This window comes from Oncorhynchus gorbuscha, unplaced genomic scaffold, assembly GCF_021184085.1.
Source record: "Oncorhynchus gorbuscha isolate QuinsamMale2020 ecotype Even-year unplaced genomic scaffold, OgorEven_v1.0 Un_scaffold_1586, whole genome shotgun sequence".
NCBI classification, from domain to species: Eukaryota; Metazoa; Chordata; class Actinopteri; order Salmoniformes; family Salmonidae; genus Oncorhynchus; species Oncorhynchus gorbuscha.
In genome coordinates this window covers 104,181-120,175 of record NW_025746321.1, presented here as the reverse complement: position 1 = coordinate 120,175, position 15,995 = coordinate 104,181, and the positions used below count along the sequence as shown (strand labels likewise).

The window sequence follows — 15,995 nt, the reverse complement described above, 5'->3', positions numbered from 1 at the left end:
GAACTTTCAGTTGACTGTGAACTTTAGTTACACATATTGCCTGTTTCCAACCACTCACACACTTTCTGGATAAGCCCAAGTTAACCACATGATACCTTGTATCTGAACCTATTGTCCAGTGGTATATTAGTTCATAATTGTTTGGCCAAATAAGGTAAAGGATATGCTGACGTTGACACAAAATGTGCAGTGGTTTGGACAAAAAAAACCCACACAACTCCAATCTTACATTTCGTGCTCACTCAGTTCATCTGGTTACGTTGGACATATTCACACACCAATGTAATATATTTGGACGCATTTCTTTTCAACTCTCAAAGACCGTGGTAAGATTTTCTTCCTCATTTCACCTGATTAATACATGCTACTGTTATGCACTGTCTGTGGGGGGGTTAGATATATACAACTTTATGTTTAAAATATTAATATTTGACCTAAGCAGAGTAATCACTAATTGAGTTTGTACATTTGGGACTATCCCATTGTTTCCTCTGTAGTAAATCAACTACGTCAAGCTCACCTCCAGTACTTCAAGTAACGATACATAAGGCACAGATACACATTTTGAGTGTAAAAATGTAAGAGATAATCTATACAAACACAGGTGGAGAATCCAACAATGCAGACCATGGATATTGACAAAGACACATATGCCAACAAGCCCAGAAAAAAGGATTACATCGGTGTTACATTTTCAGGTACCAATGCAAGTACACACACACACACACACACACACACACACACACACACACACACACACACACACACACACACACACACACACACACACACACACACACACACACACACACACACACACACACACACACACACACACACACAAACCACTTTCTCAGACGAGTACCTATTAGTCCCCTCACAATTCTGGATGATATAAAAAAATGTAACATTACCCGAGAGAGTTTATAATACCTTGAGCTTCAGCTAACTTTCAGTGGTGGAAGAGACCATCTGGAGTTGCTGCAGTGTGTCTGGGGCTGCTGTGTGTCCTCCTATTGGCTGGGATCATAGGCCTGTCTGTCTACTGTAAGTTTATACGTTTATTATGTTTTCACTAATAAACTCAGTAAAAAAAGAAACTTCCCTTTTTCAGGACCCTGTCTTTCAAAGAAAATTCGTAAAAATCCAAATGACTTCACAAATCTTCATTGTAAAGTGTTTAAACACTGTTCCCCATGCTTGTTCAATGAACCATAAACAATTAATGGAACGGTTGTTAAGACACTAACAGCTTACAGACGGTAGGCAATTAAGGTCACATTTATGAAAACTTAGGACACGAAAGAGGCCTTTCTACTGACTCTGAAAAACACCAGAAAGATGCCCAGGGTCCCTGCTCATCTGCGTGAACGTGCCTCGGGCATGTAGCAAGGAGGCATGAGGACTGCAGATGTGGCCAGGGCAATAAATTGCTATGTCCATAATGTGAGACACCTAAGACAGAGCTACAGGGAGACAGGATGGACAGCTGATTGTCCTCGCAGTGGCCGATCACGTGTAACAACACCTACACAGGATCGGTACATCCGAACATTACACATGCGGGAAAGGTACAGGATGGCAACAACAACTGCCCGAGTTGCACCAGGAATGCACAATCCCTCCATCAGTGCTCAGACTGTCCCCGCAATAGGATGAGAGAGGCTGGACTGAGGGCTTGTAGGCCTGTTGTAAGGCAGGTCCTCACCAGACATCACCGGCAACAACGTCGCCTATGGGCACAAACCCACCGTCGCTGGACCAGACAGGACTGGCAAAAAGTCCTCTTCACTGACGAGTCGCGGTTTTGTCTCACCAGGTGTGATGGTCGGATTCACGTTTATCGTCGAAGGAATGAGCGTTACACCAAGGCCTGTACTCTGGAGCGGGATCGATTTGGAGGTGGAGGTTTTGTCATGGTCTGGGGCGGTGTGTTACAGCATCATCGGACTGAGCATGTAGTCATTGCAGGCAATCTCAACGCTGTGCGTTACAGGGAAGACATCCTCCTCCCTCATGTGGTACCCTTCCTGCAGGCTCATCCAGACATGACCCTCCAGCATGACAATGCCACCAGCCATATTGCTCGTTCTGTGCGTGATTTCCTGCAAGACAGGAATGTCAGTGTTCTGCCATGGCCAGCGAAGAGCCCGGATCGCAATCCCATTGAGCAAATCTGGGACCTGTTGGATCGGAGGGTGAGGGCTATCTGGCAAATCTGGTGCAGTCCATGAGGAGATGCACTGCAGTACTTAATGCAGCTGGTGGCCACACCAGATACAGACTGTTAATTTGGACCCCCCTTTGTTCAGGGACACATTATTGAATTTATTTTCATCACATGTCTGTGGAACTTGTTCAATTTATGTCTCAGTTGTCGAATATTTTTATTTTCATACAAATATTTACAGATATTTTAAGTTTGCTGAAAATAAACACAGTTGACAGTGAGAGGACATTTCTTTTTTTGCTGAGTATACATTCTTCATCATCAGTAGTTTAATACTTAGATGTTCAAAGGACCACAACGGGGAAATTACTGTTTTGTCCTCAGTGATGTAAACACATGTGTATACTATATCCACTTGTGTTGTATACTATATCCACTTGTGTGGCTGAATTTTGTTTTATAATATTGTTAAAAAAAATCTATATGTTTTTATTTCGACAGATACCCGAGTCATTGGTCATTACTACTCTGCAGAGAGATTCCAGACGTCCAGTTTGAACAACCTGACTAAAGAGAGAGACCAGCTAAAGACCAGTTACACCACCCCAACTAAAGAGAGAAACCAGTTAAAGACCAGTTACAACACCCTGACTAAAGAGAGAAACCAGTTACAGACCAGTTACAACACCCTGACTAAAGAGAGAGACCAGCTACAGACCAGTTACAACACCCTGACTAAAGAGAGAGACCAGTTACAGACCAGTTACAACACCCTGACTAAAGAGAGAGACCAGTTACAGACTAGATACAACACCCTGACTAAAGAGAGAGACCAGTTACAGACCAGTAGTAACACCCTGACTAAAGAGAGAAACCAGTTACAGACCAGTTACCACACCCGGACTAAAGAGAGAGACCAGTTACAGACCAGTTACCACACCCTGACTAAAGAGAGAGACCAGTTACAGACCAGTAGTAACACCCTGACTAAAGAGAGAGACCAGTTACAGACCAGTAGTAACACCCTGACTAAAGAGAGAGACCAGTTACAGACCAGTTACAACACCCTGACTAAAGAGAGAGACCAGTTACAGACCAGTTACAACACCCTGACTAAAGAGAGAGACCAGTTACAGACCAGTTACAACACCCTGACTAAAGAGAGAGACCAGTTACAGACCAGTTACAACACCCTGACTAAAGAGAGAGACCAGTTACAGACCAGTTATAACACCCTGACTAAAGAGAGAGACCAGTTACAGACCAGTAGTAACACCCTGACTAAAGAGAGAGACCAGTTACAGACCAGTTACAACACCCTGACTAAAGAGAGAGACCAGTTACAGACCAGTTACAACACCCTGACTAAAGAGAGAGACCACTTGAAGGAAGAGCTAAACAAACAGAGCTGTGGTAAGAAATTGGAATATGACTTGACTGTTTTGTGGTACTCCAGATCTGCTAGATTAGGTATTCCCAAACTGGGGAATGCGCAATGCCGTCGGAGGTACGCCAAATAAAAATGTGATTCACATTTTCAAACAGTACATTTACAGTTGAAGTCGGAAGTTTACATGCACTTATGTTCGAGTCATTAAAACTCCACAAATTTCTTGTTAACAAACTGTAGTTTTGGCAAGTCGGTTAGGACATCTACTTTGTGCATGACACAAGTCATTTTTCCAACAATTGTTTACAGACGGATTAGTTCACCTATAATTCACCGTGTCACAATTCCAGGGGGTCAGAAGTTTACATACACTAAGTTGACTGTGCCTTTAAACAGTTTGGAAAATTCCAGAAAATGATTGACATCATTTGAGTCAATTGGAGGTGTACCTGTGGATGTATTTCAAGGCCTACCTTCAAACTCAGTGCCTCTTTGCTTGACATCATGGAAAAATCAAAAGAAATCAGCCAAGACCTCAGAAAAAAATTGTATATCTCCACAAGTCTGGATCATCCTTGGGAGCAATTTTCAAACAACTGAAGGTACCACGTTCATCTGTACAAACAATAGTACGCAAGTATAAACACCATCAGTTCCTGTAATCCTAGATCACCCAGATAGGCCAGTCGTGTGAGAAACTCGTCATCATGCAAGCCATTATGATGAGTTTCTCACACGACTGGCCTATCTAGGTGATGTTTTTTCTCGCCTGAATGATCTAAATCTAGGATTACAGGAACTCTCCACAACTATATTCAATGCGCGGGACAAAATTGAGGCTAAGAATAAGAAGCTGGGGCTATTTTCTGTCTGCATTAACAAGGACAACACACAGGTCTTTCCCATCATTGTACGATTATTTTGTGTGCAAATGAACTAAAGTTTATGGACAATGTCAAATGTGATATAGCGACGCACCTGAGTGAGCTGGGTGTGCAATTACGGATGTACTTTCCTGAAAAGGACGACACAAACAACTGAATTCGTTACCCCTTTCATGCCCTGCTTCCAGTCCACTTACCGATATCTGAACAAGAGAGCCTCATTGAAATTGCAACAAGCAGTTCTGTGAAAATAGAATTGAATCAAAAGCCACTGCCAGATGTTTTGGATAGGGCTGCGCTCAGAGTATCCTGCCTTGGCAAACAGTGCTGTTAAGACAGGAATGCCCTTTGCAACCATGTACCTATGTGAGAGTGGATTCTTGGCCCTCACTAGCATGAAAACTAAATACAGACTGTGTGTGGAAAAGTATTTAAGACTGAGACTCTCTCTAATACAACAGAGTTGCAGAGTTCAGTGCATCCTTTCAAGCACACCCTTCTCATTAACCTGTGGTGAGTTATTCACCATTGTTGATGAACAAATAAGGTTTTATATGTAAGATGGTTAAATAAAGAGTAAAACTATTGATTATTATTATTATTATATTATTATTTGTGCCCTGGTCCTATAAGAGCTCTTTGTCACTTCCCACGAGTCGGGTTGTGACAAAAACTCACTCATTCTTATGTTTAATAAATGTATAGTATAGAGCGTGTGTGTGGCAGGCTTACAATGATGGCAAATAGCAACATTTGAGAGTGTGCTGACCCTGGTGCTAGAGGGGGTACAGCTGGAGGTTGAATGTTTGAAGGGGTACGGGGACTATACAAGGTTTGGGAACCACTGTGCTAGATCAATTGACTGTACGCCAGATCTGCTAGATCCATAGACATTAAGACCAGTACATAGTGATAACGCTGACGTCGTCCACTTCTTTCTTATGGATAAGTTCCAATGGCTGAATCCGGAAGTGTTTTAATTTGAAGCCATATTGCTGAATGGGACTGAATGTTACCCAGAAAATCGCTAACGATCATGTTGAAAGCAGCCGTCACTAGCAAAGCATCATGGTCGATGTAGTCGTTTTCATCCTGCCTGAGAGCACGTACATGAGGGCGTGAGCCTCCTCTAAGCCTGCCGGCCCGTGATTGGTCTGTGTCAGGACGTGGTCCTGTGGTGACGACAATATAGTGATCAGAATTTATCACTATTTAATTAAATATACCAATTTGTAGAGAATTTAAAAATAATTCACATAGGGGATCAAACTTGATCTTAGTAAACAAATTGTTGAGCTTAAAACAGTATCTTAAAAAAAATGGGTCCGTTCTAGCGATCGTAATGGATTTAGGCTTTTTTTTGGGCACCGCTAGTTTGCTATGCAGTGGGCGACCAACAGAGCACTTGACTTCATGCTCCAAACCGGACACTGGGGGCCTGGCTTGATCCAAATAGTAGCCTAATTGTTTTCAAACATTTTTTTTTTTTTAGGTGCGCTTGATTTACTGTATTTTTACAGATCGGGGTTGGACGGATTACAATACAAGTAATTTAATGTAATCCATTGGATTACCTCTAAATAAGTGTTATTTCATTTTTAACATATGCTGTTCCCATCCAACACAATGGAGTTTTAACTGTGCGTTACTCTGCATGTAGACAAGAGTTTCTTAAACTATGGGTCGGGTCCGAAAGTGGGCCCTGAGCATGTGGGAGGTGGGTTGCAAGTTATGAGTACATCTACACACTGTTTCTTCATAATTTGGGTCATTGGAGGACAATTTAGGTCACGGGAGTAAGGCCAATTTCTAATTTGGATCTTGAGCTGAAAACGTTAAAGAACCCTTGATGTAGATTATTCAAAGAGTTGGCAAAAACAAGTAGATCTGTCAGCAAAGACAGATTTTTGCGTACTTAGATGGCTCTGGTCACTTATCAGTTGATACCAGAGAGCTGAGTAGGCAGCTGGCTGTGGACGCTTATCAGTTGATACCAGAGAGCTGAGTAGGCATTAGGTTTGTCATGTGTGTCTTCCCAGTGTTTGGAAAGTAAACAGGATGGAGCTGTGTTGATGAATTAAAAACTACCTTTTGATGTGATGGTTCATTTCTCAGTAAGTAGGGGTCAGACTTTTTTTGTTAAAAAAAATGTTTTTTTTGTGGAAAGCAACCAAGGAAAGCAACCAATGAAAGCATATTTTTGGAGTTTGGGATATTTCAAATAGACTAGAGCAGATCAGTTAATGTTCAGTAAGGGGTGTATTTAATCAGATCCGGTTTAGCCGACATCCACATAGCAGTTGTTTTGATGGTGTCAGAGGTGGAACTGCGTTAGAGCTGTCAAATCCACAAGCAGCTCCTGGCATTGTACACTGAGTGTATTAAATATTAGGAACACCTCCTTATTGACTTGCATCCCCTTTAACCCAGAGAACAGCCTCAATTCCTCGGGGTATGGACTCTACAAGGTGTCAAAAGCATTTCACAGGGAGGCTGGCCCATGCTGACTACAATGCACAGTTGCGTCAAGTTGGCTGGATGTCCTTTGGGTGGTGGACCATTCTTGATACACACAGGAAACTGTTGAGTGCGAAAACCCCAGCAGTTTTGCGGTTCTTGACACACTCAAAACGGTGCGCCTGGCACCTACTACCATACCCTGTTCAAAGGCACTTAAATATTTTGTCTTACCCATGCACCCTCTGAATGGCACACAGACACAATCCATGTCTCAAGGCTTAAACATCTTTAACCCGTCTCCTCCCCTTCATCCACACGGATTGAAGTGGATTTAACAGGTGACATCAATAAGAGATCATAGCTTTCACCTGGATTCACCTGGTCAGTCTATGTCATGGAAAGAGCAAGTGCTCCTAATGTTTTGTACACTCAGTGTACCCAATGCAGACATTGCCATTGGCTACACAGATTTGCATTAAGAGATCCCATGCAGCCTTGTTTACACTTTCAAACCCAAATACCCATGATTTATTTGAATGATTTTTCCATTTGAGCGTCATTTCTATACAGTCTACACTTTCTCGTTCTGAACTTCTAACACAAGTGTGTGGCTTCGTGACATTGATGGCAAGAGCAGCCACTCACAGATCTAACACAGTTCAACCTCCACCAAAACATCCACTATGCAGCTGTCTGCTGTCGCCTTAACACTTGATCTGATTGAATCTAGGTCAAAACATTTTGGGGAACTGAAAGGACCAGCTTCCATTCCCACTGAAAGTCACCAAGGACGCTGTTATTTCTAAACCACCATGCCATTTGGGTCCTGGTGGAAAATAGTGCACTATGTAGGGAATAAGGTGCTATTTTGTCCCTGATGTAGACAAATGTGATCGCTATCATGGGTTTGTCATGAAATAACCTCTACGCTCCTGTCCCCAAGGATGGAAGAAGTTTAAGTCCAGTTTGTACTACCTCTCTACTGAGAAGAAATCCTGGACAGAGAGCAGGCAGGACTGTCTGGGACGAGGAGCACACCTGGTGATCATTAACAGCAAAGAGGAACAGGTGAGAGGGAGTTAGTCAATTATATTTTTGATAATTTCAACATTTTGTTTCTATTTCAGCTCCTGTTTTGTTTTTCACTTTATCATGTCGCTATCTTTAACCAATGTTTGCAAGCCCCCCCTCCACAATAAAACGTGAATAATCCTGACAGAAAAGCATGTTTGTATTTGATTCAAGATCTTTTCTTTGTGACAAACAATAGGAATTTATCCATGAATGGAGTGGATGCCTGGAAATCTATCTTGGTTTCCATGACACCAATACAGAGGGGGTTTGGGAGTGGATTAACGATGGCGCATTAGACCAATCGTCAGCTCCGGTCACTACGTGAGTGGACCTGTTCTGGATGATATTTTACAGTCTAATTCCTAACAATTCCTTTTTACCGTCTGATTATCTGTGTTGGTATTGGATGACTTTTTACTGTCTGTTTCTATGTGCTTCTATAGTTAGGGCCATCCATCTACTTTAAGTGCTGCCTGTCTTCCCAGTAGCCTACTTGGTGCGTTGACTGCTTACTGCTCATAACTTCCAGATGATTTTTGACACATCAACCAGGATTAAGGGGCAGGGCCATTTGGGACTGTTGTTGTTTTGGTAATCAGTGGTTGTATTGGAGGGGGAGTGGTTTCTCCTCTCCTAGGCAATCAGAAATGAGCACCGGGAGGTGTGTTCTTCACCTTTGAAAGGCAATTAGCATTTAGTGTTAGTACTTCAGTACTTCAGTCTCCCCTGTTTCCTCAGCAGCAGCTGTCATGTCAGCGGTGGTCTTGTTGCCAAAACTAAGATGGTCGTCGAAACAAAGGCGGTTCTGCCGAGTTGTTCTGCAGAGGAAGGTTCCACACCACTCTCTCACTTGAGTGTCTTACCCAGCTCCTTTCTGATGAACTCATTTTGCTCTTTTGTAGATTTGGTGACTATTAGTGTGTTCTATACCTGTTCACTGCTCTCCCTGTAGGCTTTACAGACAGTCCCCACCCTTCCACTACAATCCTTCTAATGTAGTGTACCCTGCACACACAACCCATGTGGAGTTCCTGGTTTTCCGATCAAGTACAAAGAGTTCATCTCAGCCTATGCTGCTTTTCAGTCCCTTGACCTTTTGGCCCTGACAGAGACAAGGATCACCCCAGAGAACACTGCTTCTCCAGCTGCTCTCTCTTCATCTGACTACGTGTTCTCTCATAGTTCGAGAGCATCTGGTCGTCGTGGTGATGGCACAGGACTACTCAGTTCTCCTAAGTGGAGATGTTCTCTTGTCTCCCTCTCTCACCTGTCCATCTTCTCATTTCAGTTTCATGTTGTCAATTGTCCACTTGAGTTTAACATTGTTGTTATCTATCGCCCACCAGGTGCCCTTAGAGAGTTACTCAATGAGCTTGACACTTTAAAGCTCATTTACTGACAATGGGTCACCGCTCTTCGTATTTGGTGATTTACACCTCCTGACGTTGGCCTTTGATTAATTTATTTCCTTCATTTCCGATTAATTTTCCCTCCTTGCCTCTTTTGACCTCACCTTCCCCAGTCCCACTCACAAGGCAGGCAATACGCTTGACCTCATCTTTCCCCAGTCCCCTCCCACTCACAAGGCAGGCAATACGCTTGACCTCATCTTTCCCCAGTCCCCTCCCACTCACAAGACAGGCAATACGCTTGACCTCATCTTTACTAGAGGCTGTTCTCCTCCTAATCTCACTGCAACCCTCCAGGTCTCTATTCTCCTCCTAATCTAACTGCAACCCTCCAGGTCTCTGTTCTCCTACTAATCTCACTGCAACCCTCCAGGTCTCTGCTCTCTTACTAATCTCACTGCAACCCTCCAGGTCTCTGTTCTCCTCCTAATCTCACTGCAACCCTCCAGGTCTCTGCTCTCTTACTAATCTCACTGCAACTCTCCAGGTCTCTGTTCTCCTCCTAATCTCACTGCAACCCTCCAGGTCTCTGTTCTCCTCCTAATCTCACTGCAACCCTCCAGGTCTCTGTTCACCTCCTAATCTCACTGCAACCCTCCAGGTCTCTGTCCTCCTCCTAATCTCACTGCAAGCCTCCAGGTCTCTGTTCTCCTCCTAATCTCACTGCAACCCTCCAGGTCTCTGTTCTCCTGCTAATCTCACTGCAACCCCCCAGGTCTCTGTTCGCCTCCTAATCTCACTGCAACCCTCCAGGTCTCTGTTCGCCTCCTAATCTCACTGCAACCCTCCAGGTCTCTGTTCTCCTCCTAATCTCACTGCAACCCTCCAGGTCTCTGTTCACCTCCTAATCTCACTGCAACCCTCCAGGTCTCTGTTCTCCTGCTAATCTCACTGCAACCCTCCAGGTCTCTGTTCTCCTCCTAATCTCACTGCAACCCTCCAGGTCTCTGTTCACCTCCTAATCTCACTGCAACCCTCCAGGTCTCTGTTCTCCTGCTAATCTCACTGCAACCCTCCAGGTCTCTGTTCTCCTCCTAATCTCACTGCAACCCTCCAGGTCTCTGTTCTCCTGCTAATCTCACTGCAACCCTCCAGGTCTCTGTTCTCCTGCTAATCTCACTGCAACCCTCCAGGTCTCTGTTCTCCTCCTAATCTCACTGCAACCCTCCAGGTCTCTGTTCACCTCCTAATCTCACTGCAACCCTCCAGGTCTCTGTTCTCCTGCTAATCTCACTGCAACCCTCCAGGTCTCTGTTCTCCTACTAATCTCACTGCAACCCTCCAGGTCTCTGTTCTCCTGCTAATCTCACTGCAACCCTCCAGGTCTCTGTTCTCCTCCTAATCTCACTGCAACCCTCCAGGTCTCTGTTCTCCTCCTAATCTCACTGCAACCCTCCAGGTCTCTGTTCTCCTCCTAATCTCACTGCAACCCCCTCCAGGTCTCTGTTCTCCTCCTAACCTCACTGCAACCCCCTCCAGGTCTCTGTTCTCCTCCTAATCTCATTGCAACCCGCCAGGTCTCTGTTCTCCTCCTAAATCTCACTGCAACCCCCTCCAGGTCTCTGTTCTCCTCCTAATCTCACTGCAACCCCCTCCAGGTCTCTGATCACTACTTTGTTTCCTTTTCTGTCTCCCTTTCCTCCAACTCTAACCACTCAGCACCTATCTAGATGGTCATGTGCCGTCTCAATCTTCATTCTCTCTTCATTCTCTCTCTCTCTACTCTCTCCTCTTCTATCCCTTCTGCTAAATCCTTCTCCCTCCTGTCTCTCGATTCTGCCTTTTTGACCCTACTCTCCTCCCTTTCCACATCATATGACTCACACTGTCCCCTTTCCTCCCTGGCCAGCTCGGCCCTCCCCTCCTGCCCCGTGGCTGTGACTCATTGCGAGCTTATAGAACAGGGCTGTGGGCAGCTGAGTGAAAAGGGAGGAAAATGTAACTCCCACCCGACAACCTGACCCCATCCCCTCCTCCAGACCATCTCTGGAGACCTTCTCTCTTTCCTCATCAACTCATCCCTGACCACTAGCTGCGTCCCCTCTTGACTTCAAAATGTCCCGATCCGCTCCTCTCCTCAAGAAACCAACACTCAACTCCTCTGACATCAAAAACTACAGACCGGTTTCCTTTTTAAAATTTTCTGTCCAAAACACTTGAGCGTGCGGTCTCTGACCAACTCTCTCCCAACCCGGGCACTCAGTTCTCCCACCTCTGGTCTCTGGGCCCTCCCACCTTTACGGATGCCCAGTCCAATCTCTTCCCCCTGAAGCTAGGACAACAATCTTCCAAAAAACATCTGAAAGCTGACATCTTCAGAAAGTAGCTTAAATCATCCCACATACCCCCCCCCCCACCACCACACCACACCCACCCAGAAGCATTTCGTGAACTAACACTCACACTTGACTTTTTCCACCCTTACTAGCTCTTACCTAGCCTTACTAGCTCTTACCTTACTAGCTCTTACCTTACCTTACTAGCTCTTACCTAACCTTACTAGCTCTTACCTAACCTTACCATCTCTTACCTTACTAGCTCTTACCTAACCTTATTAGCTCGTACCTTACCTTATTAGCTCTTACCTTACCTTACTAGCTCTTACCTTACCTTACTAGCTCTTACCTTACCTTACCAGCTCTTACCTTACCTTACCTTAATAGCTCTTCCCTTACCAGCTCTTACCTTACCTTACTAGCTCTTACCTTACCTTACTAGCTCTTACCTTACCTTACTAGCTCTTACCTTACCTTACTAGCTCTTACCTTACTTTACTAGCTCTTACCTTACCTTACCAGCTCTTACTTTACCTTACCTTAATAGCTCTTACCTTACCAGCTCTTACCTTACCTTACCTTACTAGCTCTTACCTTACTTTACTAGCTCTTACCTAACCTTACTAGCTCTTACCTAACCTTACCAGCTCTTACCTTACCTTACCTTACTAGCTCTTACCTTACCTTACTAGCTCTTATCTTACCTTACTAGCTCTTACCTTACCAGCTCTTACCTTACCTTACTAGCTCTTACCTTACTAGCTCTTACCTAACCTTACTAGCTCTTACCTTACCTTACTAGCTCTTACCTTACTAGCTCTTACCTTATCTTACTAGCTCTGACTTTGCTGATTGATAGCTACTTTACAGAGGAAAAATGTACTTACTATGACTGTGATGTGGTTGTCCCACCTAGCTATCTGAAGATGAATTCACTAACTGTAAGTCTCTCTGGGTAAGAGTGTCTGCTAAATGACTCAAATGTAAATGTCATATGTGTTGGATGTCTTTTTACCTTCTGTTTCCCTGTGTTGTTCCAGGTGACTTTTTACCGTCTGACTATCTGTGGTGTTCCATGTTACTTTACCGTCTGACTATCTGTGGTGTTGTTCCATGTGTCTTTTTACCGTCTGACTATCTGTGGTGTTCCAGGTGACTTTGTACCGTCTGACTATCTGTGGTGTTCCATGTGACTTTACCGTTTGACTATCTGTGGTGTTCCATGTGACTTTACCGTTTGACTATCTGTGGTGTTCCATGTGACTTTTTACCGTCTGACTATCTGTGGTGTTGTTCCATGTGTCTTTTTACCGTCTGACTATCTGTGGTGTTCCAGGTGACTTTACCGTCTGACTATCTGTGGTGTTGTTCCATGTGTCTTTTTACCGTCTGACTATCTGTGGTGTTCCATGTGACTTTACCGTTTGACTATCTGTGGTGTTCCATGTGACTTTACCGTCTGACTATCTGTGGTGTTCCAGGTGACTTTACCGTCTGACTATCTGTGGTGTTCCAGGTGACTTTGTACCGTCTGACTATCTGTGGTGTTCCATGTGACTTTGTACCGTCTGACTATCTGTGGTGTTCCATGTGACTTTACCGTTTGACTATCTGTGGTGTTCCAGGTGACTTTTTACCGTCTGACTATCTGTGGTGTTCCAGGTGACTTTACCGTTTGACTATCTGTGGTGTTCCATGTGACTTTACCGTCTGACTATCTGTGGTGTTCCATGTGACTTTACCGTTTGACTATCTGTGGTGTTCCATGTGACTTTACCGTTTGACTATCTGTGGTGTTCCAGGTGACTTTGTACCGTCTGATTATCTGTGCTGTATTCTGTTTGACTACTTTTTACCATCTGTTTTGTTATAGGTATTGGAGGGATGGGGAACCAAACGATGCAAATCAGGCTGAAGACTGCGCTCATCTCTCAAAGATGGCATCAGACCCACTAAAGAGTTGGAACGACGTACCATGCACAATGAATAAGCACTGGATGTGTGAGAAGACAACGTCCACATTGTAATTATGTGTTTAGAGTTTTGAAACATGAGACATTTTGATGATCTGTTTTAGATTTTTGTGTTAAGCTCATTCTTGTGAAAATTTGGCAAAGTGATTGGGGGAAAAAACATAGGTAAATTGACTCTGTTATCTGAGCATGGTGGGCTAACACACTCTGTGGTGGGCTAACACACTCTGTGGTGGGCTAACACACTCTGTGGTGGGCTAACACACTCTGTGGTGGGCTAACACACTCTGTGGTGGGCTAACACACTCTGCGGTGGGCTAACACAGTCTGTTCTTGCACATATGACCCTGGTTCAAAACCCAGCCGGCGACATAAACAGCCTAAAATTCTCATTTGGATATCCAATGTGACTAGATTATGTTTTATTTTGTAATGAAATCCCAACATTATATTATCAGAAACTGTTATGGATTTAAGTGGACTGGCGAAGCAGCTTATGTAATAGAAATCCTGATGTATTAGCAAAGAAACATAACAGCTTATTATTTAACAGTACAAAGTCACTATAGACCATGTATGATGTATTGGTAATATAATGGAGCACTATAGACCATGTATGATGTACTGGTAATATAATGGAGCACTATAGACCATGTATGCTGTACTGGTAATATAATGGGTCACTATAGACCATGTATGATGTACTGGTAATATAATGGGCACTATAGACCATGTATGATGTACTGGTAATATAATGGGGCACTATAGACCATGTATGATGTACTGGTAATATAATGGGGCACTATAGACCATGTATGCTGTACTGGTAATATAATGGGGCACTATAGACCATGTATGCTGTACTGGTAATATAATGGGGCACTATAGACCATGTATGATGTACTGGTAATATAATGGGGCACTATAGACCATGTATGCTGTACTGGTAATATAATGGGGCACTATAGACCATGTATGATGTACTGGTAATATAATGGGGCACTATAGACCATGTATGATGTACTGGTAATATAATGGGGCACTATAGACCATGTATGTACTGTACTGGTAATATAATGGGGGCACTATAGACCATGTATGATGTACTGGTAATATAATGGGGCACTATAGACCATGTATGATGTACTGGTAATATAATGGGGCACTATAGACCATGTATGATGTACTGGTAATATAATGGGGCACTATAGACCATGTATGATGTACTGGTAATATAATGGGGCACTATAGACCATGTATGACCTGTACTGGTAATATAATGGGGCACTATAGACCATGTATGCTGTACTGGTAATATAATGGGGCACTATAGACCATGTATGCTGTACTGGTATATATAATGGGGCACTATGATGTACTGGTAATATAATATATGCCATTTGCATGTACGTAATATTTATAGACCATGTATGATGTACTGGTAATATAATACTATAGTCATGTATGCTGTACTGGTAATATATTGGGGCACTATAGACCATGTATGCTGTACTGGTAATATAATGGGGCACTATAGACCATGTATGATACTGGTAATATAAACCCATACCCTGACGCGTTACAAGCGCCATGCTCTACCAACTGAGCTACAGAAGGACCACTATAGACCATGTATGCTGTACTGGTAATATAATGGGGCACTATAGACCATGTATGATGTACTGGTAATATAATGGGGCACTATAGACCATGTATGCTGTACTGGTAATATAATGGGGCACTATAGACCATGTATGATGTACTGGTAATATAATGGGGCACTATAGACCATGTATGACCATGTACTGGTAATATAATGGGGCACTATAGACCATGTATGCTGTACTGGTAATATAATGGGGCACTATAGACCATGTATGATGTACTGGTAATATAATGGGGCACTATAGACCATGTATGCTGTACTGGTAATATAATGGGTCACTATAGACCATGTATGCTGTACTGGTAATATAATGGGTCACTATAGACCATGTATGATGTACTGGTAATATAATGGGGCACTATAGACCATGTATGATGTACTGGTAATATAATGGGGCACTATAGACCATGTATGCTGTACTGGTAATATAATGGGGCACTATAGACCATGTATGCTGTACTGGTAATATAATGGGGCACTATAGACCATGTATGATGTACTGGTAATATAATGGAGCACTATAGACCATGTATGCTGTACTGGTAATATAATGGGGCACTATAGACCATGTATGCTGTACTGGTAATATAATGGGGCACTATAGACCATGTATGATGTACTGGTAATATAATGGGGCACTATAGACCATGTATGCTGTACTGGTAATATAATGGGGCACTATAGACCATGTAT

The 15,995-nt window shown here is 43.4% G+C and overlaps 1 protein-coding gene across 1 annotated transcript; it reads left to right on the top strand.

The window, feature by feature from the left end:
* Positions 1-14,688, top strand: LOC124023325 (C-type lectin domain family 4 member M-like). Its single transcript, XM_046337838.1, has 8 exons — positions 1-326; positions 605-698; positions 946-1,047; positions 2,672-3,215; positions 3,420-3,583; positions 7,848-7,972; positions 8,175-8,299; positions 13,537-14,688. Exons 1-8 carry the CDS (start codon positions 183-185, stop codon positions 13,688-13,690), a joined length of 1,452 nt encoding a protein of 483 aa, XP_046193794.1. The 5' UTR covers positions 1-182; the 3' UTR covers positions 13,691-14,688.
* Positions 14,689-15,995: the final 1,307 nt, after the last annotated feature.